General features: G+C 40.2%; 1 protein-coding gene across 1 annotated transcript in view; it reads left to right on the forward strand.

The window, feature by feature from the left end:
• Positions 1–27,318, forward strand: part of Dnah9 (dynein axonemal heavy chain 9) — a 349,492-nt gene that overhangs the window by 239,037 nt on the left and 83,137 nt on the right. Inside the window, 6 exon segments of the mRNA XM_048365947.1 lie at positions 6,129–6,271; positions 6,618–6,779; positions 7,004–7,237; positions 11,462–11,722; positions 19,676–20,101; positions 25,746–25,865. Of these exon segments, the coding sequence (XP_048221904.1) occupies positions 6,129–6,271; positions 6,618–6,779; positions 7,004–7,237; positions 11,462–11,722; positions 19,676–20,101; positions 25,746–25,865 (1,346 nt within the window).

A 27,318-nucleotide genomic window follows, 5' to 3' on the forward strand; every position in this document is an offset into this window, starting at 1 on the left:
AGCTTGTTATTAAGGTTCTGATTGTTTGTGTAAATATTCTCATAGATTTTTTTCTGTGTATGAAATCAGGTTTGAAACAGTAATCATTTTATTGCTTTTAAGCTATCCTTATATATCTTTACATATTCTTATTTTTATTTCACTTTTTGCACCATCTGTGATATGTACAATATTGAGTAGAAAATATGTAAACAATTGTTTTTTATCACTCTTTATTGAAAAGGAATATTTAGCATTTTACCTTTAGCTTAAATTTTTGCTTTGGATTTAAGGTAGAGATCTATTATCTGATCAACATAAACCTTATTGTTTACTAGTTTGCCAACATTTTTTAAATTATCTTTAAGTAGTCATACAAAGAAGTTGCCATTTTAAGGGGCTGGGAATATGGCCTAGTGGTAAAGTGCTCGCCGCATATACATGAAGCCCTGGATTCGATTCCTCAGCACCACATGCATACAAAAGGCCAAAAGTGGCGCTGTGGCTCAAGTGGCAGAGTGCTAGCCTTGAACAAAAAGAAGCCAGGGACTGTGCTCAGGCCCTGAGTTCAAGCCCCAGGACTGGCAAAAAACCAAAAACCAAAAACAAAGAAGTTGCCATTTAACAAAACAGTTTATGAATACATTATTTCTTAATCAATGTTACCCCTTTCGATATTCTCAGCCGTTCTTCCCCTTCCCCTACTGACCCCTTTCCTCCCTCTTCTTAATTTTGTAGGATATATTTTGGATTTTTGACTGCATTCTATCTTACTCCTCCTCTTCATTCATCCACCACTTTCTCTTTGATCCTACCCCACATCTTTCAAGTAGTAGCTACCTGGTCTTTTATTTTGCTGAACTTTTATTTTGCCTTTCTAAGGAATTATGCTATTTGAGGTATCCCTTGAATCTACCATATTTCATTTAGTACATTTGTATATACTTGCATACCACCCAACCTACTTACTTATAAACTAATTTAGCTACACATATAAATAAGCTAAATCTATCTTCCACATAAAAGGGAAACTGGATCCTTTGTCTCTCTGGGCTTGACTTAAGATAATTTTTTCCTGATCTTTCCATTTCTTTACAAATGCTACAATGTCATTATTTCTAATGGATGAGTAAAATTTAATTGATATATATTATATTATATTTACTTAATCCATTTATCCATTGAGGGACATCTGGGTTGATTCCATACTTTGGCTACAGTGCTGGTTGTGCTAGAGGCTGTACAGTATCCTAGTTTGTGTAAATACCCAGGAGCAGAACTACTGGATCATAGGGTAATTTGAAAGTTTCACTTTCTGAGGAACCTTCACATTGATTTCCAGAGTGGTAGAACAAGAAATTAAATAGTCATAACATTTTGTCCTCTAGTTTACTAATATGGTAAATTATTTTCATAGATTTTTCTATTGTGTAGCTATCTTTGAATTTCCAGGATAAACTTGACTCAGCTATTATACATTGGTACTTCTGCCTGAAGATTTTTGATTCATTAGTGAGATTGAGCATATAATTTTACTCTCCTATACTTCTTTATTAATACAGTGTTTCATATTCCTTTCAAATCTTGCCAATTTGGTTGAAAAGACCACACTTGGAGACAATGTTAATGTAAATTTCTGCTATTCAGAGGGTGTGTGTTAGTGTGTGTCCGTGTTTGGAAACCTAATTTGTGACAGAAAAGCAACTAGGCAGCCTTGGAGCACATTCCTGTCATTACAAGTGAGGTTAAGCATCTAGTCATACATCCAAGAGATATTTTCATTTCCTTCACTCTGAACTTCCCTTGTACCTCTATTGATTTACTGATCTTTTATTTGTAAAGAATTCCTTGTCCGTTGTATGGCCGGTAAAGATCTTTTCCCAATCTGTGGGTTTTCTGTTTATCTTGGGAGCTATGTCCTTTGCCTTGCAGTCCCATTTGTCCATCCTTTCTTCGATTTGTAGCATTTCTGGGTCTTTGTTAAGGAAGTTCCGTCCTGTGCCAAGAAGCCCAAGTGTTTCTCCTACTCCTTCTTTAAGTATTTTCAGGATATCTGTTTTAATTTTGGGGTCTTTGATCATTTTGAATTGATTTTGGTGCAGGGTGATATATTAGGATCTAATTTTAGTTTGTTGCAGGTGTTGAACCACTTTTGCCAGCACCATTTGTTAAAGAGGCTATCTTTCTTCCATCCTATTTTTTTGGCTCCTTTATCAAAGATTAAGTAGGCATAGTTCTGTGGGTTCATTTCTGGGTCTTCAATTCTTTTCCATTGGTCTTCAGGCCTGTTCTGGTGCCAATACCAAGCTGTTTTTATCACTATAGCTTTATAATACAGTCTGAAGTTTGGTATTGTACTTCCTCCAGCACAATACTTTCTGCTTAGGATTGTTTTTGCTATTCTTTTCTTGTTCTATATGAATTTCTGGATTGCTTCCTCTATTTCATTAAAAAATGGTGTTGGGACATTAATAGGTATTGCATTGAATTTGTAGATAGCCTTTAGAAATACTGCCATTTTGACTATATTAATCCTCCTAATCCAGGGGCATGGGAGGTTTTTCTATTTCCTTAGTTCTGTCTTAATTTCGTTTTTTTATATTTTTAAAGTTCTCATCAAAGAGGTCTTTCACTTCTTTGGTTAAGGTTATTCCTGGGTATTTTACGTTTTTTGAGGCTATTGCAAAAGGAGTTGCTTTCCTGATTTCAGCCTCGGTCTTCAGGTCATTAGCATATAGAAAGGCCTTTGATTTTTGAGGGCTTATTTTATATCGTCCTACTTTGCCAAAGTTTTGGATCAGCTCTAGTAGCTTGGGAGTAGAGTCTATGGGTTCTTTAGGTATAGGATCATGTCATCTGTGAGGAGAGAAAGTTTAACTTCATCTTCTCCTATTTGGATCCCCTTTATATTTTCTTCTTGCCTAATTGCTCTGGCTAGGAATTCTAGTACTGTGTTGAAGAGGAGGGGAGAGAGTGGACATCCCTGTCTTGCTCCTGATTTTAAAGGGAATGGCTTTAGCTTTTCACTGTTTAGAATTGTGCTTGCTGTTGGTTTGTCATAAACTGCCTTTATTATATTCAGAAGTGTTCCTTGGAATATCAATTTTTCCAGGGCTTTTATCATAAATGGGTGCTGAATTTTATTGAATGCCTTTTCCGCATCCAGAGATATCTAAAATATATGCAGAACTAAAAAAATTAAATTCCTCCAAAACAAAACTGCAAAGAACCAACAGCCCCCTCAACAAGTGGGCTAAAGACTTAAAAAGACTTCTCTGATGAGGAAGTGAGAATGGCCAAGAGACATATGAAAGAGTGCTCTACATCACTGGCCATAAGAGAAATGCAAATCAAAACAACATAGAGATTCCACCTCACCCCAGTAAGAATGTCCTTTATCAAGAAAACTAACAATAATAAATGTTGGAGGGGATGTGGCCTAAAGGGAACCCTACTTCATTGTTGCTGGGAATGTAAACTGGTTCAGCCACTCTGGAAAGTGGTATGGAGATTCCTCAGAAGGCTAAACTTAGAGCTCCCCTATGACCCAGCAGCCCCACTTTTGCGATTCTACCCCAAAAAACCACAAACAAGAACACACTAAAGCCACCAGCACAACAATGTTCATCGCAGCACAATTTGTCATAGCTAAAATATGGAACCAACCCAGATGCCCCTCAGTAGACGAATGGATCAGGAAAATGTGGTACATATACACAATGGCCTCTATCAGAAAGAATGACATCGCCCCATTCATAAGGAAATGGAAGGACTTGGGAAAACTTATACTAAGTGAAGTGAGCCAGACCCAAAGAAACATGGACTCTGTGGTCTCCCTTATAGGGAATAATTAGCACAGGTTTAGGCTAGTCACAGCAGAGGATCACAAGAGCCTAATAGCTATGCCCTTATGAATGCATAAGATAATGCTAAGTGAAATGAACTCCATGTTATGGAAACGACTTTTATGTCACTGTTGTAATTACTTTCAACATGCCATGTGAAACCGTAGCTTCTATTGTTGATGATCCTCTTGTATCCCCTTCCTTTGGTTGTACCCACTAGAACTAGGAAAGTGAAAGGGAATGTCAAAATCGAGAGACAAAGGATAAAAAGACAAACAACTCCAAAAGCGATACTTGCAAAACTATTTGGTGTAAACCAACTGAACAACTCATGGGGGAAGAGGGAAAGGGGGAGAGGGAGGAGGGAATGAGAGAGGAGGTAACAAACAGTACAAGAAATGTACCCAAGGGGCTGGGAATATGGCCTAGTGGCAAGAGTACTTGCCTCGTATACATGAGGCCCTGGGTTTGATTCCTCAGCACCACATATACAGAAAATGGCCAGAAGTGGCGCTGTGGCTCAAGTGGCAGAGTGCCAGCCTTGAGCAAAAAAGAAGCCAGGGACAGTGCTCAGGCCGTGAGTTTAATGCCTAGGACTGGCCAAAAAAAAAAAAAAAAAAGAAAGAAAAGAAAGAAATGTACCCAAAGCCTAACGTATGAAACGGTAACCTCTCTGTACATCACTTTGACAGTAAATAAGAAGAAAAAAAAAGAATTTCTTTACACATTGGAAATTAGCCATTAACCACAATCTGAGTTGACACATACTTCTTTCATTTGTCTCTATATCTTGTTATTTTTGTGATACTTTACTTTTGGTGTTTTCACCACATTTTAAAATGATTTTACACAGGGTAAAAAAAAAGACAAACAACTACAAAAGCAATACTTGCAAAACTGTTTGGTGTAAGTGAACTGAACACCTCCGGGGTGGGGAGCTAGGGAAAGGGGGAGGAGGGCGGGGGCATGAGGGACAAGGTAACAAACAGTACAAGAAATGTATCCATTGCCTAATGTATGAAACTGTAACCTCTCTGTACATCAATTTGATAATAAAAATTTGAAAAAATTAAAAAATAAAGTAAAAATTTTTAAAAAATTTTTAAAAGCATGAAAAAAAAGAAAAAAAAGAAAAGAAAATGATTTTATGTTGCCAAATGTATACATTTTACATGAAATTTAACTTTCTTTTTGAGTAGATGGAAATATTTTTCCCCCTGTGGGGTTTTTCTTTTCCCCTTTTTTTTTTCCTTTGGTTGTTCCTGGGCTTGAACTCAGAACTGGATTGTCCCTGAGTATTTTTGCTCAAGGCTAGAACTCTATTTCTTTGAGTCACAGCTTCACTTCTGGTTGTGTAGTGTGTAATCAGAGATAAGAGACTTTTTATATTTTTAATAAGACAATCACTGTTCCATTTAAAGTTTTTCTCTTGTATAGTACAAGATAAGAACCCAACCAATATATTCCAGATATATACTTTGCAAATCCCATATAATGAATTGTTGAACAATTCAACACTGATTTAAACTATCATACTTATGGTACACTGAATTCTATGAAGCCATGCCTACTCTCTTCCTTCCTGTCCTGTAGAAACTGATTGCTTGCTCTTCTGAAATAGACCCACTCTCTGTATGTTTCTTTATGGCCCTTTAGACCCATAGTCTTACATGTAACTATATTTTGTAATTACTGCTAAATATAAGCTCCTTAGCAGTGCACCAAGACACAGAGACAACAACACCATAATTAGTAAGTAAATGCCTTAACTGTGTGTGTGTGTGTGTGTCTGAGAGAGAGAGAGAGAGAGAGAGAGAGAGAGAGAGAGAGAGAGAGAGCGCGATGGGGGGGGGGGAGAATACCATTGATGTATTATGGATTATCTGCCCCAGGTCAAGAAGGCCTCCTACACCCCCATGCCATCACCAATACACTCATTTCCCTACCTGAATTTGTTGTATTTTTAAAATTATCTTTAAGTAGTTGTAAAAGTTTCAATTCATCATGTCAGTTTTTGAGCACAATGAATCTTGATCCATATCATTCCTTCTGTCATTCTCTTCCTCCCCATCTTGACTACCCTCACCCATCCCCCTCAAGTTACCTGGTTCTGCAGAATATTATAACTGTATTCACCTACTCTTCCTTTCTCCATTCATCTGATTGGTGTACTAATGGTATCTGTCCCATTTCAACAGCAAGTGAGGGTGACCATAGTGTACACCAAGGTAAGATTACCAATGTCTGATTGCATCGTTAAGCGATATGCCAGCACTGCCCCCTCTGTGCTCCATTTATTCCCAGGAGAGATCCCAGACCTCTACTCTGACGATGAGGTTGAGAACATCCTCAGCAATGTGAGGAATGAGGTCAAGAGCCAAGGTCTGCTTGACAACAGAGAAAACTGCTGGAAGTTCTTCATAGACCGGATCCGAAGACAGCTGAAGGTAAAGTAAAGTTTCTCATCTGCCATAGGCAGAGGCATTCCACGAGAGCTTCTGCAGATGTTGTGCACATAGCTGTCTTCATGAACTATCTAGGAATAGGTAGTCAATGTGCAATGCCCTCCTCAGCCTGAAGCACCATTGCAAGGGTGCCATTCTCATCTCCTTTATGATCTGTGTCCTCTGGTGCATGATGACACATGCATCATGCATCAGATCTTGAGCTCATGGCTAGAAAAACTCACTCGGTCTCAGTTGCGTGTGCAGCTCAATGTCCTAGGACAACGAGAATCCAAAGCCTCATCTTCTTTGCTGATATTGTCCCATTTCTCCTCTTCTGGCTGTTCAGGTGACTCTCTGCTTCTCCCCCGTGGGGAACAAGCTGAGGGTTCGCAGCAGGAAGTTCCCAGCCATTGTCAACTGCACAGCTATTGACTGGTTTCACGAGTGGCCTCCGCAGGCTCTGGAGTCAGTCAGCTTCCGCTTCTTGCAGAATACAGACAACATTGAGGTGAGAAGGGAGAGGAGATTCCTTCAGGTCCTCCCCACCTCGAGACACAAGAAGTTCCAGGCCCAGATGTCAGGGTTAAAGCTCAGCCTTGCACAGAGCTGTGGAAACACAACTTTCCACGTGATGAAGGATGAGTGTGGTGGATGTTTGCCTCAGTCTCTATGTAGAGATGACTTTCTGTGTAGAGATGACTTCCTGTGTAGAGATGACTTCCTGTTTTTTAGCCCTCAGTGAAGCAGTCCATTAGCAAGTTTATGGCGTTTGTGCACACAAGTGTCAACCAAACATCCCAGCTGTATCTGAGCAATGAGCAGCGCTACAACTACACAACTCCCAAGTCCTTCTTGGAGTTCATCAGACTCTATCAGAGCTTATTGTGCAGGAATGGAAAAGAGCTGCAGTGTAAAATGGAGCGGCTGGAGAATGGCTTGCTGAAGCTACACAGTACCTCTGCCCAGGTGAGTGATGCTGCTCCTCTCCTACCTGCAGAAGGACCATCCTAGCACATGGAGGTGCTCAAACTCTGGAAAATTGTTTACATCGTACATGGTTCTCCAGGGAATTACACAGCATCAGCAACTGTACCCAAAATCAAGGCTGAATTCCCCCAGCAGAAGCATGCACATCTTCCACTTTAGATCTGGTTTGTTTCATATCACTGAGCCTAGAATTCCTGGAGGGACCTCTTTTCCCTCTCCCACTTTGCAACCTTTACCTTCCCCTCTGCTTTCTTCTCCTCTCCAGTTCCCTTCCATTCTGTCATAGTCTGTTTGATGTTGTTGCAACGAAGAACTTGAGGTGGCAGAGTATTTTGTAAAGACAAGAGGTCATTTTACTTACGATCTTGGATGTTTAGAAGCATCCTCAACTATTGGCTCTATCAAGAGGCTCATAGCCGACGGTGAGAGCATGAGCAAAAGAGGGACTCAGGGAAGATGGCAGGCTTGCTTATAACAATTCACCCTCGTGAGATTTAATCCAGTTCCAGGAGACAAGATCCACTCCTAAAAGACAGCATTAATCCACTCCTGAGAACAGAGCCCACGTGACCTAGTTACCTTTTAACAGGCTTTGCCTCTTAAAGGCCCCAGCACCTCAGCTCCACCACACTAGGGACCAAGATTCCAGCTCATGACATTTTAGAGTACAAACCACCTAAGCCACAGCTCTTTCCATCCTCAAAACCGAAGAAATAAATGCTGGAGAGAAACAGTTTCTGGACTCTCATTGTTGAAACCTCATTTCTTAAATCCTGTCTCAGACCAGGTATTTCCTCTAACACATCTAAATAGTTGGCCAACATACAGTGGTCCTGGTCGTCCTGTCTTTTTCATATTTTCCTGTTCATTCTGTCAAATAGAGCAAGTTTATCTTAGTCAGTCTGCTGTTCTGCCTTTGAGCTAATCCACACATACAAAAAAAATGGTTTCCAGGGACTGAGGTATGCAGAAGATGCTCTCACCCTCGCATAGGGCAGGTCCCAGGTGCACAAAACATCCATGTTCTTGTTTCAGGAGGGAGAAGTTTCCCAGTTCCCCTATGCTGCCGCCCTCTCTGTAAGCATTTCGTCTTCACCACACATGATCTCAAATCCTAGTGGTACTAGCAGGACTGTAGGGAAGGGTCTCTTCTGTGTCTGTGGCACCCTCTTCTTAATCTCCCCATGTTGCTGGAGGGGAGGGAGCGGTTGTCTGTAAGTAAGGAACAATCTAACTCTTGGCTTTAGTATTTTGACTGTGGGGAAAGGGAGAAAAGAAAAGCTTAAAATAAACTGTTTTAACTTCCTATTCTATTACAGAAAAGTCATAAATGAACCCAGGGTTCCTCTCTGTGGTTTGGTGGGCAATGTCCTACTTCTAACTGGCAAAACCCTCCCATCCATTTAGGAGCTTATTAAACTCCTATTCACAGTGCAGGGGATTCTTTACCTTGAGCCTGAAGTCATAGGTCAGATCTGCAATCAACAAAACAACAATGGAGAATAAAAGAAGGAAGAAAAAAAAACACTTCACTTCAATTTTCTCAAATCTCCCAAGATTTAAAAAGGATCAAAAAGTTACTGGTGTGTTTTCTGACTGGAGTGATTATGCAGCTCCATCAATTTGATTTACAATTGCATCTCTGTCCTTGTAGAAATAACTCCACAGCTGAACAACAGGAGACTTGAAACAGATTAACCTTCCAACATGTGAATATAAGGCGCTTCCAGGGAGCAGCCTCTATTTAAGGTTAACACAAAGTCCCCTGGCTTCCATGAATACACAAAATTAAAGAGCATCCCCCCCAACCCCATTCCTTTTCTTTCCTTTGATCTGCCATGAAAAGGGAATTATCAGCAGCTTCTAAGCCTCCGTTTTTATTTTTTCCCCTTATGAATTTTGCATCATAAAGCATTTGAGTCGGTTCAACATGTTCCAGGAGCTCTGAAGTAATCTTTGGTCACTGCATGCAATAGACTGTAGAAAATTAAAAGTCAAGAGGTCATTCTGCAATGAAAAGTTTATGGACTGTACTGTAAATACAAATGGCTGTTTCGCTCTTCTAAAGTCAATAAGTCTGTTTCTTCCTTGTACTCCTGATAAAAAGCCATTCCATGAGACTGGCATCAGAATCCACTAGAACCCTCTTAAAGTGCAGATTGCTGAGCCCCACTTTCAAAAAGTTCTGATTCAGTAGAATCAGAGTAGAGCTGGAAAATTTGCACATCTAACTCATTCAGAGGTAATGCAGATACTGCTACTCCCAGTTGTTGTAGGAAGCAGAACTGACTCCATCTTGATTAGGGAAATATGGTAGCAAATGTTGGGGGGAGTAGAGCTGACTCCATCTTGATTAGAGAAACATGATAGGAAATGTTGGGGGGATAGAGCTGACTCCATCGTGATTAAGGAAACATGGTAACAATTGTTAAAATAAAGTTAAATATTAAGTCAACCTGACACCAAAATTCTGCTTCTGTAAATGGCTTGCTTAACTTGTTTGTTGCTTGCTGTACCCCCTGCATCAGCCCCCTACATCTGTGCTACACTTTTACCCTTATAAACCCCAGCTCGAGGACTGTTGGGGGTCACAGTGTCAGCGCCGGAGTCTGCACTGTGTCCCTGGCCAGTCAACCCGCTTTTCACTGTCACGGTTTCAGCTCCCAAGTGTGTGCTGCGCCCCTGGCCAGTCAGGTCGCTTTTTACTTATCCGGTAAATCCATCTTTTTGCTTGAGACTGTCTCTGAGTGGTGGGCTCTTGGAAGGACGTGGAACCTCCTCCCTTGAACCCTGTAACACCGCAACTTTTAAGAACCACACACCCTGCCACCGACCTGAACCTAAACAGAATGCCATCCCTAGCCTCCCAGATAGTAAACAGACAATTTCACAGTGTTGACACTCCTATCACCCCATTATGCCTTTTGCCATGTTTGACTTCAGAGCTGATCTGGAATCCAGCTGGCCTGATCAGTAGGATCCTTCCTGTCCCATGTTAACCTGGTCATCTATTTCTAGTAAGGACCATGGAGCCATAAAAATCACCAAAGGCTACTGAGTCAGTGGTGGCTTTTTTTGAGAGTAGGGAACCAGCCACTGTCATTGGTGTTTGGCAGAGAATCAAAGCCAGGCAGAGAAGTGGGAAAGCTTTCTGGTAGCTAGGGGATGAATGACTTCAGACTGAAAGTTGTTGGCACAGAGAAGCTGGAGGTGGAGTCTTTGAGACATGAGTGCTCCATTGCATTGGTTACAGGGAACATGCATGGCTTCCTTTGCTTCATGCTAAACTGGAAAAAAAAAGGGGGGGGAAGGAAATTAACAAACCTATCCATTATTGATTAAGTCCTGGCCACTTGGGGCCAATCGATGTAGAGGTTACTATTTATTTTTCTGGGTGGTTGGTAGAGGCAGCAATCTGATTTGTTGTGGACTGGCTGTTTGGGGTACTTACTGTTGATAAGGGATTGTTTGTTACAGGTTGTGGGTCAGATTTGTTTTTATGTACAGTGCAGCCATTGTCTATTTACACATTGTCTCTATATAAATTGCCTATATATTGTCTATATTGTATTTGGTCTCTCATCCTATAGAGTAGGCATGCCCTTTTGGTAAATCCTTGGCATATTCCAATTCAAATTAAACAAGTGATGTTTATTAAGGGCCTACTCTCTAGGCGAAGTATTATGTTAGGCACATGTATATTAAAAAGAACAAACAAACATAGCACCAGTGTCAGTAAGACACAGCTCAGGTCATTTGGAAATGAGGGGATGGGTTGGGGCATATGGTTCTAAAGTATTTCACCATAACTCACCAGAGAATGAGAGACTGTCCAGTGTTATTTTCCCTTCCGAGGTCAGGGAGCTGCTTAGACCCATCAGAGAATATAGCTTTGCATTCAGAGTTAGCTGCTCACGAGGCTGAGATCTGAGAATCAAGGTTCAAAGCCAGTTCACACAGGAAGTCCCTGAGACTCTTATCTTCAATTAACTAGCAAAAACCCAGCAGCGGAGCTGTGGTTGAGCACTAACATTGAGTGAAAAAGCTAAGGGACAGTGCCCAGGACTGATTTCAAGTCCTAGTTCCAGCAAAAAAGGAAAAAGGAAAGAGTTGGATTTCTGTTGTGCTCGGCAGAGTTGGGTCCTCAAGGCCACCCTTCCTCTGGCTGCTATTCCTGATAAAACCCATGCTTCTCTAATGTAGGTGGACAATCTCAAAGCCAAGCTGGCCACCCAGGAAGTGGAGCTAAAGCAGAAGAATGAAGCCACAGACAAGCTGATTCAGGTGGTAGGTGTGGAGACAGAGAAAGTGAGCAGAGAGAAAGCTGCGGCTGACGAGGAGGAGCGGAAAGTGGCACTCATCATGCTCGAGGTGCAGCAGAAGCAGAAAGATTGTGAGGAAGACCTCACCAAAGCAGAACCTGCACTCATGGCAGCCCATGCAGCTCTCAACACCCTCAACAAGGTAGGAGAAAGCTGACAGCACCTGCTTACCTCTTGGGAGGACCCTGACACAATGCTATACCTTGATGTTCCCGGGAAATAACGAGGACAGAACAGGGTATAAAAGTAGGTTCCAGTTTTCACAGGTTCATTTGTTAAGTAAACAAACATTCATTAAACTGACTACATTTCTAATTCTTTCAGTGTATAAGAAGGAAAAAAGATTACTCAGATTTCTGAAACAGGCAGACACCAGTTAATCTTAGTACTTAGATGTTAAACTTAGATCAACTGGTCCAGGCTCCTTGCCTCACACATGAAGAAGTCAAGGCCCAGAGAGTAGAATGACATGCACAGAGTCATATATTCAAGCATGGGTTCTGGGAATTGAACTTCCCAGATCTGCAGAATCCAGTCCCAGACATTGTTCTGCTGTGATAATCCTGGGTCACTTTGCCCACTGGGTTCTACAGGACACCCAAAATTATCCTCAATATGAAAAGTAAAGGAGGCTGAGATCTGCAGACTGCGGTTCAAAGCCAGCCCAGCCAGGCATGAAACTCTCAACTTCATGAAAGATCTGTGAGACTCTTATCTCCAATGAACCACCAAAAAATAAAAACAGAAGTGGAGCTGTGGCTCAACTGATAGAGCACAAGTTTTGAGAAAAAAAAACGAAAACAAAAACTAAGGGACAACACCCAGGTCCTGAGTTCAAGCCCCCGTATTGGCACAAAATAAATATGAAGACTCAAATATCAGTTCCAAAATATGAAAAATAATCTATAAACCCCAAATTTAGCAAGTATTCAATTAAGTGGTAACAATGGGGAGATTAAGTACAGCCAGGCCAGGCTTGTCCCTAGCTCACAACAGCAGCGAGGCCAACCTGCAGGCCTCAGATTAGATTGTGTTCAGCCCTGCATCATTTAAGATGCCTCCTCCCTTCAGTTCATTTCACATAAATCAAGCCTCCTGCTTCCATGAGGGTCCAAGCCCCCATCATTCTTCCTAGATGGGCTCTGTGTACCCACCCTTGTCTAATGCTATCTGCTTATTTCAGAAATCTGCACAATTTTTTTTCTTCTTATACACTGACAGAATTATACTTGCATGTATTTATGGGTAACAAAGTGTTGTTATTTATGATTTCTCAATTCAATGTGGGATGACTGAATCAAGCTAATTAACATACCCATTGCCTCAAATATTTAATATTTTTGTGATAAGAGGATTTGAAATTTATTCCTGGAGTGAAATCAACATATACAGTACTCAACTGTTGGCTATATCCATAACCTGTTACAATAACAGATCTCAAAAATTAATATGTATTCCTCCCATCTAACTGAAGCTTTAAGTAGAATTGCTCCATAACTCCTACCCTCTTCCACCCCAGGAGTCTAGTAACCCCCATTCTCCTCTGCTTCTATGAGTTAAATTGTCTTGGGTTCCACAAATAGGTTGGAAATTCATTGTGTTTTTTGCACAACCTTCTTTAATTTTGTCAATGCTGTCACAAATGATAGAATGTCTTTTTCATATTTTGCCAGTCCTGGGGCTTAATCATTGGGCCTGCACTCTGTCCCTGGGCTTCTTTTGCTCAAGGCTAGTGCTGTACCACTTGAGCCACAGTATCACTTCCAGCTTTTTCTGAATAGGTGATTGAAGGCAAGAGTCTCACAGACTTTCCTCCTTCCAACTGCGATCCTTAGATCTCAGCCTCCTGAGTAGCTAGGATTATAAACACAAGCCATTGGTGCTTGGCTATGTCTTTCTTTTTTAAGACTAAATTATATTCCATTATATTACACACACATACACACACACATTCTTTTGTTTTGTTTTTGTTTTTTCTTTATTGTCAAAGTGAAGTACAGAGGGGTTACAGTTTCTTGTGTAAGGCAGTGAGTACATTTCTTCTTCAACTTGTTACCTCCTCCCTCATTTTCCCCCACTTCCCTTTTCCCTCTCCACCCCCTCCATGAGTTGTACAGTTGGTTCACACCAAATGATTTTGTAAGTATTGCTTTTGTAATCATTTGTCTTTTTATCCTTTGTCTTTTGATTTTAATATTCCCTTTCCCTTTCCTAGTTCTAATACATATATATATATATATATATATATATATATATATATATACAGTATCCAGGGTACTCAGATAAGATACAGTGATAGAAGGGGTACAACCACAGGAAGGGAATACTATAGAAACAAACAAACAACCAAAAAAGCTACGGTTTCACATGGCATGTTGAAAATCATTACATCAATGATTTAACACTTGTTTCCATAACATGGAGTTCATTTCACTTAGCATCATCTTATGTGTTCATAAGGACATAGCTATTGGGCTATTGTTATCTTCTGCTATGCCTAGCCTAAACATGTACTAATTATTCCCTATGAGGGAAACCATGGAGTCCATGTTTCTTTGGGTCTGGCTCACTTCACTTAGTATAATTTTTTCCAAGTCCTTCCATTCCTATATAAATAGGGCAATGTCATTCTTTCTGATAGAGGCATAGAATTCCATTATGTATATGTGCCACATTTTCCTGATATACTCATCTACTGAGGGGCATCTGGGTTGGTTCTGTATTTTAGCAGTGACAAGTTGTGCTGCCATGAACATACAAGCATTCTTTTTAACCAATCATCTATTGAAGGACCTTCATGTTGATTCCATATTTTGGAAATTGTGAATAGTATAAAATGAGAATGGAGTATTTCTTTGACATACTGATTTAAATCTTTTGGGTCAAGTGGTTATTCTCTTTTACTTTCTACATTGTTTTCCATCATGTCCACAGTAATTTCCATCATGCTAACAGTGAGCAAGGGTTCCCTTTTCTCCACATCCTTCACAAAGAGCTCAGCATTCATCTCTTTAGTAACAATCATGCTAACAGATAATAATGATACCTCTGTATGGTTTTAATTTTCCTCTTCAGTCACTAAAGATTAATGATGTTCAACATTTTTTCCACTTAACTTATTAGCCATCCATAAGTTTTCATTTGAAAAATTATTGTTCAAGTCCACTGACCATTTCTTAAATTGATTATTGGTTTTCTTTTGATGAAATTACTTGTTACATACACATACAGGACATTAATTCTTGATCAGATAAATGGATCATAATATTTTCTCCTGATTTGTAGGTTTTGTTTTGTTGCTTCCTAGCCCCCCCCACACACACATTAACTCTCATATTTTGATGTAATTTTGTTTGCCTCGTTTTGCTTTTTTTTTTTTTTTGTCAGTCCTGGGGCTTGGAGTCAGAGCCTGAGCACTGTCCCTGGCTTCTTTTTTTGCTCAAGGCTAGCACTCTGCAACTTGAGCCACAGCGCCACTTCTGGCCATTTTCTGTATATGTGGTGCTGGGGAACTGAACCCAGGGATTCATGTATAGGAGGCAAGCACTCTTGCCACTAGGCCATATCCCCAGCCCCTCGTTTTGCTTTTGTTGCTTATGTTTTTGAAATCATATTGTTTTTAAAAAAGCATTGCCTAGACTAGTGCTGTGTAGTATTCCCCTATGTTTCCTGTTTCCTTCTAGTCGTTTTATAGTTTCAGGTCTCATGCTTAAGTCTTTAATTCATTTTCAGTTGATTTTTGCAAATGGTATAAGAGAGGGGCACAATTTTATTCTGTTTTGCATATGGATAGTTTTTTTCACACCATTTGTCAGAGGGATTATCCCTTTCCCCTTGCATATACTTGGTAGATTGTAGAAACTCAATTACATATAGGTTTCTTGCCCTTGTCCTCTTTCCCCTACCTTCCTTCCTCCTCATACTCCTCCTTCTTTTTCTTCTCCTATGTGCTACTGATCAGATCCTCCTCCTCCTCCTCTTCCTCCTCTTTCTTTTCTTCTTCCTCCTCTTAGTCCTCTGGAGTAAAATGCATCAGAGTACACTTCTTCCTCCTCCCCTTCTCCCTCCTCCTCCTCCCCATCTCCTTTTTCTCTCCCTCCCCCTCCTCTTTCCACAGAGTACAATGTACTAAATTGAGCCCACATATAACTGAGCAGGTTTGGCTTCTTGACCAGAGAACTCTTGCACGTTGTCCTCAGACACCTTTTGCATTCACACCACTCTGATATTTAAGGACCATTTCCCTGTTTGTTCATCATGTTCAAATTTAACAATAAATCTTCAGTGAATGCATAAAGAATACCTGTAAATCAGAGCTTGGTAGTTAAGTCTCTGCAAATTCTGTCTCCGTTTTGGCAGCTTTATTTTTGCTTTTATAGCTCAACTAAAATAAATTCAATGTAACTTTTTCTGCCTTAGTTTAAAAAATGGCATAGCTTTCGATGTCATGCCTTAAACCTCCACAAAAGTTACATGCAATTTTCTGTTTCTCATGTATTTACAGTGACTCTATGTTGTATTAAACACATAATGTGCAAGGGGATTTTTATTGTTAAAATAATTCAAAAAATTATAGGGGACCCTATTTATAGGGTCAAATATAAAGTCACTCCTATTTTCCACTTAATATCTTTCCCGGAAGTAGCTCCTATAAGGATGTGGGTGTAACTACCCCAACAATTTCTTATTCATTTACATTTGTATAAATGTACATATCACATATAGCATAATTTAAATACCAATGGATGCCTCTAACTCAATTTCACTCTTTTTATTGTATTTATTTAATGATGTTTTGAGGCACGTAGTGAAACAATTATGCCATCAAGAAAAAAAATCAGTCACTTCATCTACTCCTGTATGTGGAGTGGGCTATTTGCATGGGGAAGGGGGAATGAAGCACATCTCAAATCTATAAGACCCTACTTTCTGAGCAAATTAGTTTTGGCAAAAGTATGGAGAGAAGGGAATACTTAGGCACCAGTGGTGGGAAGAAAATAGATATAGCAGGTTGGAGCTTCCTCAAAAAAGTCACAAAGGAAGTATTTGTCATCTAACCAACCCTGAATTCCACACTCTCCCATATGGATATCTGCATTCCCATGTTCATAGTCACATTATTTACAGTAGCTAAGATATGAAAACAACCTGTGCCTATCAGCAAATGAGTGGACTGAAATGGTAGTCTATTTAAATATGTGCATATAGACATGTAGACAAGAGGCTACCACTTTTGACAAGAGGGCTCTAAACCTCTGGCATATTTCACTTTGTAAAATTTGTGACATCATGCAAAAAGAAATAAAAAGAAAAAGATGTTACATGATCTTATTCATACATTGAATGTTCTTTTCCATTGTGAAAACAAGGCTTTTTAATGTCAGTTGATGCATCGGAACCTCATTTTCTTAATTCATGGTGTAATATTCCATGTTGTAATTGCTCTGTGTTTTACTGATTCATCCATTGTTGAGCAAGTATTCTTTTTGAACATACATCTGGATTTGGTAATTGCAAGTATTTCGCTGGGGTAAACAAGTAGGAAAGTATTTGACAGAACTATGTGTCAGACTGCATAACTCCCCTCCCTCAGAGATACCCATCCATACCCTAAAGCTGAAGAGTTCACGTTACCTTGCATGGTAGGATGATCTTGCTAATGAGACCAGGTTATGGGTGGGAGAGGCTCTCCTGATTACCCAGGTTGAATCTAAATGAAACCACAATGGCCTACATGTAATCCTAGCTACTTGGGAAAAGAAGGGGAAATCACAATTTGAAGGTAGCTACTATATAAGAACTTTGTGAGACTCCATCCTGAGCAGTGGCCTGTTATCTGAGCTACAGCGAAGCACAATAGCTGGACTCAGTGATATATGCCGTGTACTCCTAGTTATGTGGGGAAGCACAAGTAGGAGAATCATAGCCCAGGCCAGCCCTGGCCTAAAACGAGACCCTACCTTTGAAATAACCAATACAAAAAAGATCTGGAGATGTGGCTCAAGTGGAACACCACCTGCCCAGCACCTGTGAGGTTCTGAGTTCAATCCCTCATACCACCAAAATTAAAGAAAGAGAGAGAGAGAGAGAGAGAGAGAGAGAGAGAGAAAAGAGCTTGGATATATCGTTAACAGACAGCAATCAATCCCAATCCAAGAGCAAAATACTCTTGTCTAATGATGGGACACCAGAGTCATTCCTATTAATGCACAAAAAGGCACAAGAAAAACTCTCTTTGCTTCTGTTCCTATGCCTGTATTCCTCACCAATTCATTAGTCAATGAAAAACATGAATCACATGCATGTCATGTAATAGCACATGAAAGCATTATTATTCACAGATGCTATAAAAACATAATAATACAAATAGGAGGGGAAGTTAAGGGCCTATTACAAAAATACATTATAAAATGTAATCGCTTTCCTAATATCCACACTAGCCAGTTGGAAAATATAATTTCAATATAACAACCAAAACATAAGGTACAAATAAGTGCAAAGAAATGTGCTGAAACTGTGAAGAAAAACTGCATTTTTTATTGAAGATGTGAATAAACAAATGTATATGAAGTGTGTGCGCACATGCGCGTGCGCTGGAGGATTTCATTTTATAAAGATGTCATTATCCTCAATCCATTCATAAGCTAAATACAATTCTAATTGAAATCCAGTGTGGTTTTTGGTTTACTTTAATGCCTTCAAAAGTTTATGCCATCTAACCTATTATTAAATCTTTAATAGCTTAAATGTTCAACAATTTGAAACTAGCTAAATAAATTATAGTTCATCCAAGTGAAAGAAAACTGCACATAGTTTACTTAAAATCATGCTTTATAAAAACTAGTTTAGTATTCTTAGTGAAGAGTCAGGTTCAAAAATAGGATAAATAGCCAGGCATGGTAGCTTGTGCCTGGAATCACAGCTACCTGGGAGGTGAATATTGGGGAGATCACAGTTTAAGGCAAGCCCAGGCAAAGGAAGCTTAAATAAGAGCATCTCAGTGCAGGTCAACTCTGGCATAAACTCAAGACCCTTTCACAAAAATAACTAAAACAAGCCTGGCCACAGATGGCTTTCAGCTGTAATCCTCCTATTCTGAAGGTTGATGATAGACGTATCATGTTCAAGGCCAGCCTGGGCAGAAAAGTTTACAAGAGAGTATATCAAATATAATCAGCAAAAATCTTGGCTGAAAATGTGGCTCAAGTGGAAGAGCACCAGCTTAACAAGGCCAAGTTCAATCCCTAGTACTGCCAAAATAAAATATAATGGTGATTTCTTTTTCCCCCTCTTGCAAAATCATCCCTATGAGCAAATGGAGCTATTATCCTGGCCTTCTCATTGAATGGCAATGCGAGCCTCTACTCAGTTTTGTTTGCATTTAAGACCAGTTGATGCACAGATTAGAAAGGGACTCTGTCCCCAATGTGCACATGAATGTGCCAAGGCCTGGAAAGCTAAAGTAACAGACCAAGGTGAAACTTTATATAGACACGTTTTTCTGAGGCAAGTGAGACTTGGAAGAGAGAACAGAGCTGCGGCCGGGCAGAGGCAGCTGAGTCACACACCAGCTTTCTGTCTGAATTATTTCTTGGCAGCAAAATACCACTTTGCTATCAGGGCAGTCAAGTGTCATGAGAACGAGCTCATGGAACAAAGCAGTTTAATTAAAGAAAAAGAAATCAGTTGAGTTTCAGTGCTATTCTCTTCAATCCAAGCTGGAAATTAATTTATAATAACCTTATCTTTTATTCATGTCAGTCTGCCTATTTCAGAGTATGTTAGTTAGCATGCTTGTATTTTTTTTTTTTTGCTGGATGTGAAATAATTGTATGTTTCTAATGGGCTGAGTGTCACTTAAAGTTCTGAAAGAACATAGCTACATCTTGGGCTCACCATTCAGGGGAGTCTGAAAGCCACTGAGGAGTAGCTTTGCCTTCCTTTTGATGAGTCATGATATTTAAAATTCAGAGGGCTGCTGCTGGCTTCAAAGCAAGGCTTTCAGATTCATCACTCTTCTGTCTAACTCCATTAGTGGTTGGGGACAAAGAAAGCTCATTCATTTTCTTCTAACAATGTCCTTCTCTTTTCCCAGACAAACCTGACAGAGCTGAAGTCATTTGGTTCCCCACCTGCAGCTGTCAGCAATGTCAGTGCTGCTGTGATGGTACTCATGGCCCCCGGGGGCAAGGTACCCAAAGACCGGAGCTGGAAGGCATCCAAAATCACCATGGCCAAAGTGGACAGTTTCCTGGACTCACTAGTCAACTTTGACAAGGAGAACATTCACGAGAATTGCCTCAAAGCCATCAGGCCCTATCTACAGGACCCCGAGTTCAATCCTGAGTTTGTGGCCACTAAGTCGTATGCGGCTGCAGGCCTCTGTTCTTGGGTCATAAACATTATGAGATTCTACGAGGTGTTCTGTGATGTAGAACCCAAGCGCCAAGCACTGAGCAAAGCCACCTCTGACCTCACTGCTGCCCAGGAGAAGCTGGCCGCCATCAAAGCTAAGATCACAGTGAGTGAGCCCGCAGCCCCTCCACCCCTAACTCAAGCCATACCGCCTGTCCTGCACATGGGCCCTTCAGCCATCACCCTGCCCCTCACATTATGACCTTTCCAGACAAATAGGAAAGCCAAAATTTTGTGTAATAGCTCTTCCTTGTTTAGGAGAGGTAATATTTCCCAGTTCTTTTTCCAGTACCTTCTAGGCCACATGAAACAAATCCCTGATTGATAGTTCTGGTCTGTAAGGATTTTCTCTTTATCCTGAGAAAAGGAAGGATGACAGATAGATATGTATGGAAGATAGACAGGATTACCCTCGGAGCCAACTGTGAGCCACAAATGAATTAAGCATTCCTTTTTTCCTGCCTTTTGAAATGTAGGTTTTAACCACCTTAGCTCAGTACCTATTTTGAAATTTATTAGCTTCAGCTCTGATCAATTGCCTACCTACCTCAGCTAGCAAGACTGATACATATGTGGGCATGTTTTATGAGATTTGCATTTATTTCATGGAAGCTTTTTTAAAAAGCAAGTTGTATATTGTGGTATTGGGAGAGGGTGATCCATTGTCTATAAATATAAAATGTGAGTAAGGGTCATTATCTTTGATAAACACTATGTTCAAACTTTAGTAACATTGCCTGCTTCATACGGTTTTCCTAGAAATTGAGGAGTATGCAAGTAAGGCGTTAAGTCCAGAAGCTCTCCATGATTAAACAGCAGAAACTGACTCCAGCTGAGACTCCTCCCTTCCCCACCCTCATTGGCTGTTTGAGCTGTCTGTCACCAGCACATCCAACCATGTGCAAGAACCCAGTTCCTATAGCAAACAATTGTCTATGTCATTAATACTGCGAAGGCAATCCAGGCCAAGAAGATTCTTGCTACAAATCTGCCATAATAATAGTTTTGTAGATTATGAAATGTAGGATTGTAGACATGTGGTAGTCATATTGTGATATGAGCTTACAGGTCGTTAAAAACTGTGGCTAAAGGCTCTAGTTGGAAGACCTTTGCACCCAGCCTCTCTTATTTTACAAAGATACTTTGGGGAAAATAAGGAATCTCCTCTCAGTATGCTTGCCCTGTAAATCCAGATGTTCCAGTGAAATACCTCTCAATATCTTTCATGTTCTTCAATCTCTTCCATAAAATTTGACAAGAACTGAATTTTCAAAGACTCTTTACTGAAGTTATTTTAACTAAAGGGAACATTTGGTGCAAAGGAAATGTTTTCAAAATGTTTATACCTTTTCAGTAGCCAACATTCACTGATGGGCCCACTCAACCTGTGAAAGCAAGAAGGATATCTTAAAAATACTTGGGCTACCTTCAGGAAGACACTACTTTTCTGCCAAAATATTTTCTGGGGGGGGGGGAATGCATTCTTGCTTTTAACAACCTCCCCTCGGTGCTTTTCTGTGTCTACATCCCAGTAGAAACACTCTACTATTAAAAAATAAGGGCCAACACCCAACTCTAACAAGAAAGATTCCCAGAAAAAGAAGGGCTTCCCATGTACTCTGAAGCCATCACAGCTATCTCCACTCACATGCATGTGCACACAAACATGAGCACATGCATATATGCATACATGCAGACATGTGTCCACATGTACACACATACACACAGCTGTGCATGTTTAAGATAATTTTAAGATAATTCCAAGTAAAAATAATTTTATTTAAACACAAAAAGGAGGAGAATCTATAACAAGCAAGATTGAGCACTGGAATTTCTATATGCTTATATAAAATGGAAATACATAAAAACTATAAAGGTGGTGATCATCTTTGGGTAGTAAAAGATTTTGACTTTTTTTTATTTATCTTCTATATTGTCTCTATTTTTTTCCCTCTTTGTTTTTGGTGCTGAGGATCAAACCCAGAAGCCTGTCCAAGCTAGCTAAACACTTCATCATGTATCTCCTTTTGATGGGAGGGAAGGGGAGCAAACCACGTCATGATTGTGTTATATTTTGTTGATATGTAATGAACAATGAATAACTACTATGATTTATAAAAAGTAATCATAAGAAGGGCTGGGAATATGGCCTAGTGGCAAGAGTGCTTGCCTCATATACATGAGGCCCTAGGTTCGATTCCTCAGGCCTAGTGGCAAGAGTGCTTGCCTCGTATACATGAGGCCCTAGGTTCGATTCCTCAGCACCGCATATACAGAAAAAAGTAATCATAAGAAATATCAATGCATTTTTGTATTACAATCCCACATAGGGTAAAATTGCAAACAGTAGATAAGGGCTTTTAATGGGCTCTTAATTCTTTTATCTGCTTCAGTTGATTATTGAGGCCACACAAGAGCCCACTGCCGAGTGGCTTCATTGTCCTTATTTAGCCTACATAGAGTATTTGTGAATGGCTTAATTAATCGCCAATATTTAAAACAGCAGGAGCTGTTATGTAAAAAGTCTGATTTCCAGCTACTCTAAAAATAACCAGAAGATGGCTGTGCATCGTGTACTGACCTTGAAGTTTCTAGGGGCTCTCCTTTGAGTAGTCAGTGTTTTCATTTTACCATGATTCCCTCACCAGCCCCAACTTTTTCCCCCAATACTAACCATATTTGACTAGTTTATATCATCCCCCTGCTTTCTGCTCATTTAAATTTCTAACTTCCACCCATCCATATGTGAAGCTGAGATCTTCATTTCTTCATGTATCTATGCACACAAACGACTGCTAGCTAGATGAGCCCACAAGTTGTATATCCCTATGTCTTCACAGTGAAGTTATGGCAACTTTTATTTATTGCTTCTGTACCCAGAAGCAGTTTCTCTGGAGCCATCAGCCCTAAAAATGACGGTATTTACGGTCCTCAACTTCAAGTATGCTCTCTCCCTTCTACCTCCCAACTTCTTTTAGTTGTTTTTTGTTTTGGGTTTTGTTGTTGTTGTTTGTGGGTGTTTTTTTTTCCTAGTCCTGGGGCTTGAACTCAAGGTCTGAGCACCATCCCTGATCTTCTTTTGCTCAAAGCTAGCACTCTACCACTTGAGCCACAGAACCACTTCCAGCGTTTTCTGTTTATGTGGTACTGAAGAATTGAATTCAGGGCTTCACGCATGCTAGGAAAGCACTCTAACACTAAGCCACATTCCTAGCCCCCAACCTCTTTTTATAATTGCCAAATCCAGAAACCTCTAGGTTGTCTTCTCTAATCAAAATTTAAGGGACATATGCTCCATAGAGCAGTTCATGACACTAAAGAACCAATAAATTCCATTTCTGTTTTGTGAACAGGTCACAGCAGCTCTGAGTGATATGCTATAATAAGTATGTTTCTTTATTTATACAACCTCTTCCCTTCTGGAATTTCTACTTTCCTGATTTCTTTTTTCTTCCATCAGTCGGTTCCTTTGGCACAGCCTCTATTATTTCTACATGCTACATTCAATCCAATATTCCATCAAGGCTTTTTTTTTTCCTTATACATTTCTCCCTTGTCTTCAGTCCTTAGCTCCAATCAATGTTGGAGCAAACAAAAGTATTACTGATTTCTTGAGTAATTTTAATGATTTCTGGAGCCACTTCATGTTTAGGTTTAGTCTTTTTACTTTTCTATGGTTCATTCTCAGGTAACTTTCTTAATAAAACTAAGTAAGAAGATAGCTTGTAAGTCATCTTTATTTTAGTCTGAAATGGAACAAGTGTCCTGGGATTACAAGAGTACTCTACAATGTCTGACCTGAGTACTGAATTCTGTGTTGATGACTGCTCCCTTGAAACACTGGATGTTTTGAAGACTTGTCCAATGAGAAAGCTAACGAATTTTCATTATCCCTTTCTCTCCTTTATGAATGTACTCTTTCACTTTCTGGAAATCTTTCAACCTTCCCTTTATCCTTTGTATCTGGAGCTACTTTGGCTTGCTTAGCTGTCATTCTTTTCTTACTCCTGATGGCATATACAGATTTATTTCCTTGAGCACTGCCAAATCATTTTTAATAATTTCTTTGGTAATATCCCTTTTGTTTTCTGTCTAATCTTATCTTTTTTATTTTTTGTCCCAGTCCTGGGGCTTGAACTCAGGGCTTGGACTCTGTTGTCCCTGAGCCTCTCTGTGCTCCAGGCTAGCAATCCAGGCTAGCACTACAGTGCCACTTCTGGTTATTTTCTCTGAGTAGTTTATTGGAGATAAGAGTCTCACAAACTTTTCTGTCCAGGCTGGCTTTGAACCATTATGCTCAGTTCTCAGCCTCTTGAGTAGCTAGGAATATAAGCATGAACCACCAGCACCTAGCTCTAGTCTTATCTTCTGAAATGCATCTTGGTTGGAGGTTGCTCCTCCTAACTCAGTCCACACCATTTTTGTCACTGTTTTCTTATGTTTCCAGGAGATTTCCTCAAATTCATTTTTTAACCAAATTTAAGATTTCCCATCAATAATACAGTAATAATAGTTCCCATCTCTCTTCTCTCTTCTCTCTTCTTAATAGCATTTTATTCTTTCCTTTATGGATGACACATGTCACATCTCTTCTAAATACCTCTTGCATCTTGAATCTCTCTGAGAGATAACTTGTGAGTCTTTTCCATGGTAATGTTCTATTGACATCTGTTTCCCAGGTCACTGGTTTTTGTTTGTGTTTTTTCCCCTCTTTATCTTAATCTTAGCTTCATTAGTATCTTGTTCTTTGATGTTGAAGAGAGCCTTGATCAGAGGTTGATGGTAGCTCTACAAGTAAGGGCAAAGCAGAGCTGATTGACGGGAGAGGTGTGTTTTTAGGATCGAAGGAGTTATGTTGGGTGAATCCAGAATGTGGTGTTTTTCTCTGCCACTACTCACAAGAGAATGAATAATGCCTGATGGCACTGCATGTTGAACACATAGATGGAGATATGCAAGAGCCAATAGGCTTCCAATCAGCTTCCTCCTGCCCTACCCACCCAACATTTCCAAAATCTCCAGTTTATATGAGGCTCTTCAGGCTGCCCAGCTTTCCCTTGGGTGAACCATGGAAGCTTCTCCAGTCATTTCCACACCTCCATCTCTATCAGAAGACTCAAACTGGGTGCATGACTATTATCTGTATGGTCCTTCAAAATCTATTTGGATCCCTCAATGCCTGCAGCCCTCAGTGATTTTGCTTGGTTTTAAAGACTTATGGATTCATAATTGCTTCACAATCCATTTAAGAGAAGTCTTAGTAGGAAGAAGATGTAACTGAGTGTGGCTAGTCTGCCATTATCATTGAATAGCTCACTACCTGCTCTCTAAACTGTTTTGTTTTATGAACTTGGCCTTATATATATTTCTCCTATGCCTTAGTTCTCCCCCCTCCTTTGATGAACTTTATACATCTAATAATAGGACTTGCACAATTTGTCAGACCACTGGAACCCATTTTCCCCAGCACCATTACCTGAAGAGCAAGGGGTCAGGTGTGGAATCTCAGCTCTCTCTCCTTCGATCTAACACCCCACACTTCCCCTGCAGGACAAAGCTTATGTCTCCCTTGGAACTCTACCTGAGATCATTACTCCTAAATTTGGTTCCCACATCTCCCTGACTTGCTCAATGAGCCTACAAGCTCCTCCTGACTTCAAAATCACCTTCAGTTAACTCTTCATCCTAGAAGCTCTGTAGGTGGTGGCTTGGGCTGGAATTCTTGACTCTGTCCTCCTTTTTCTAAACAGCACCTTAATGAGAACCTGGCAAAACTGACCACGAAGTTTGAGAAAGCAACAGCAGAGAAACTCAAATGCCAGCAAGAAGCTGAAGTGACTGCAGGCACTATCTCCCTTGCAAACCGTCTGGTGAGTACTTGTCTTGTGGCCTGAGCTCTGATTACAGTACTTGTCAGAAGCCCCAGAGGTGCAAAATAGATGAGCAATGCTCAGCACTGCTTGGACTCGGGGGCTCAAGGGAGGATATTAAAAATGTGCAGGGAGGCACGGATGGTGGTCCAAATAAAGTGTGAACGCTCACTCTGTTTTCTTATATAAATATTAGATGTGTGAGAACAGTGGTTCTGCTAAACAGCCCACTCAAGACCAGACAGTGCATGCATATATGTGTATGGAACAGAGGAAGCCTTAAGAAACAAAGACAGCATTTTATAAGCAAACTCTGGAGTTCTTGTCTAAATGACATTCTGATTATAAAGGAGTGACCAGGACTAGGAAGTGAGATAGAAGCTTATTCTGAACATTTCTGAACTTGACATCACATACATACACACACAAGAAAACAAGTCTGAAGGATCATAGTAATGTGCCTGTGTTGCAGGTGCCCCTGGCTGCATAATAAATTACCCTCAACACTTAGTGATCTTGTCATTGTCCTACCTTTTACAAGTCTGTGGGTCAGGAATGTGGGCAGAGTCCAGCAATTCAGAACTTCTACCCCATTACTGCAACCACTCAGGGTTATTTAGCCAGTTGCTGAGCTAAGCTGGACAGTCTCTGGCCTTGGCAGGGATGATTGGTAGGGTAGACTCAGCAGGACCTTGCTCCATCTCTACGGAGTCTCAGAGCCTCTCCATGCCATCTCTCCAGCAGAGTAGTCAGGAATCCACTGCAAGTAAAGGTTCCAAAGGGTAAGAAGTATAAAAGTCCAATTCCTTAAAGCCTGGGACAAAACCCTAGCACAGTATCACTTCTGGTATATTTAAAATAGTCACACATTCAAGAGGAGACAGATAGATACACATCAACTTTTATTATTGGTTCTTGGAGATAGAGTCTCATCCTATAGCCAGACTCCCTTTGAATTGAGATCGTCCTGCCACCATCTCCTGAGGGCTGGGATTGTAGGCATGTGCAACTATGACCAGCTTGATACCAACTCAGTGAGAGGAGTGTCAATACATCTGTGGCCTTTTTCAATCCCCTGTGGCCTATATTTCTCATTGAATCTATCATGTAAAGTTGTGCTAAATAAATAAATAAATAAATAAATAAATAAATAAATAAATAAATAAATGTATCTACTAGGTATGACTTCTCTTTAGTCTGAAGCCTTCCAATACCAGCCTCACCAGTGAAGAGAGCTAGCCTTGAGCAAAAAAAATCAACATGAAAACACAAGGACCTGAGTTGAAGCCCCAGTATACAAGCACAAAAACAAAAATAAACATAGTAGTCCTTCATAAAAAGAGGGAGGATCCCATCCCACAGTTGGATGGGCCAGTTAGGATATGTTCTATACATGTGAGATTTTTGTACACACCTATGCACTTAAAGTATCCAGTGCTGTTGTAATTACCAT

Source organism: Perognathus longimembris, chromosome 17 (genome assembly GCF_023159225.1).
Source record: "Perognathus longimembris pacificus isolate PPM17 chromosome 17, ASM2315922v1, whole genome shotgun sequence".
In the NCBI taxonomy this organism is placed as follows: domain Eukaryota; kingdom Metazoa; phylum Chordata; class Mammalia; order Rodentia; family Heteromyidae; genus Perognathus; species Perognathus longimembris.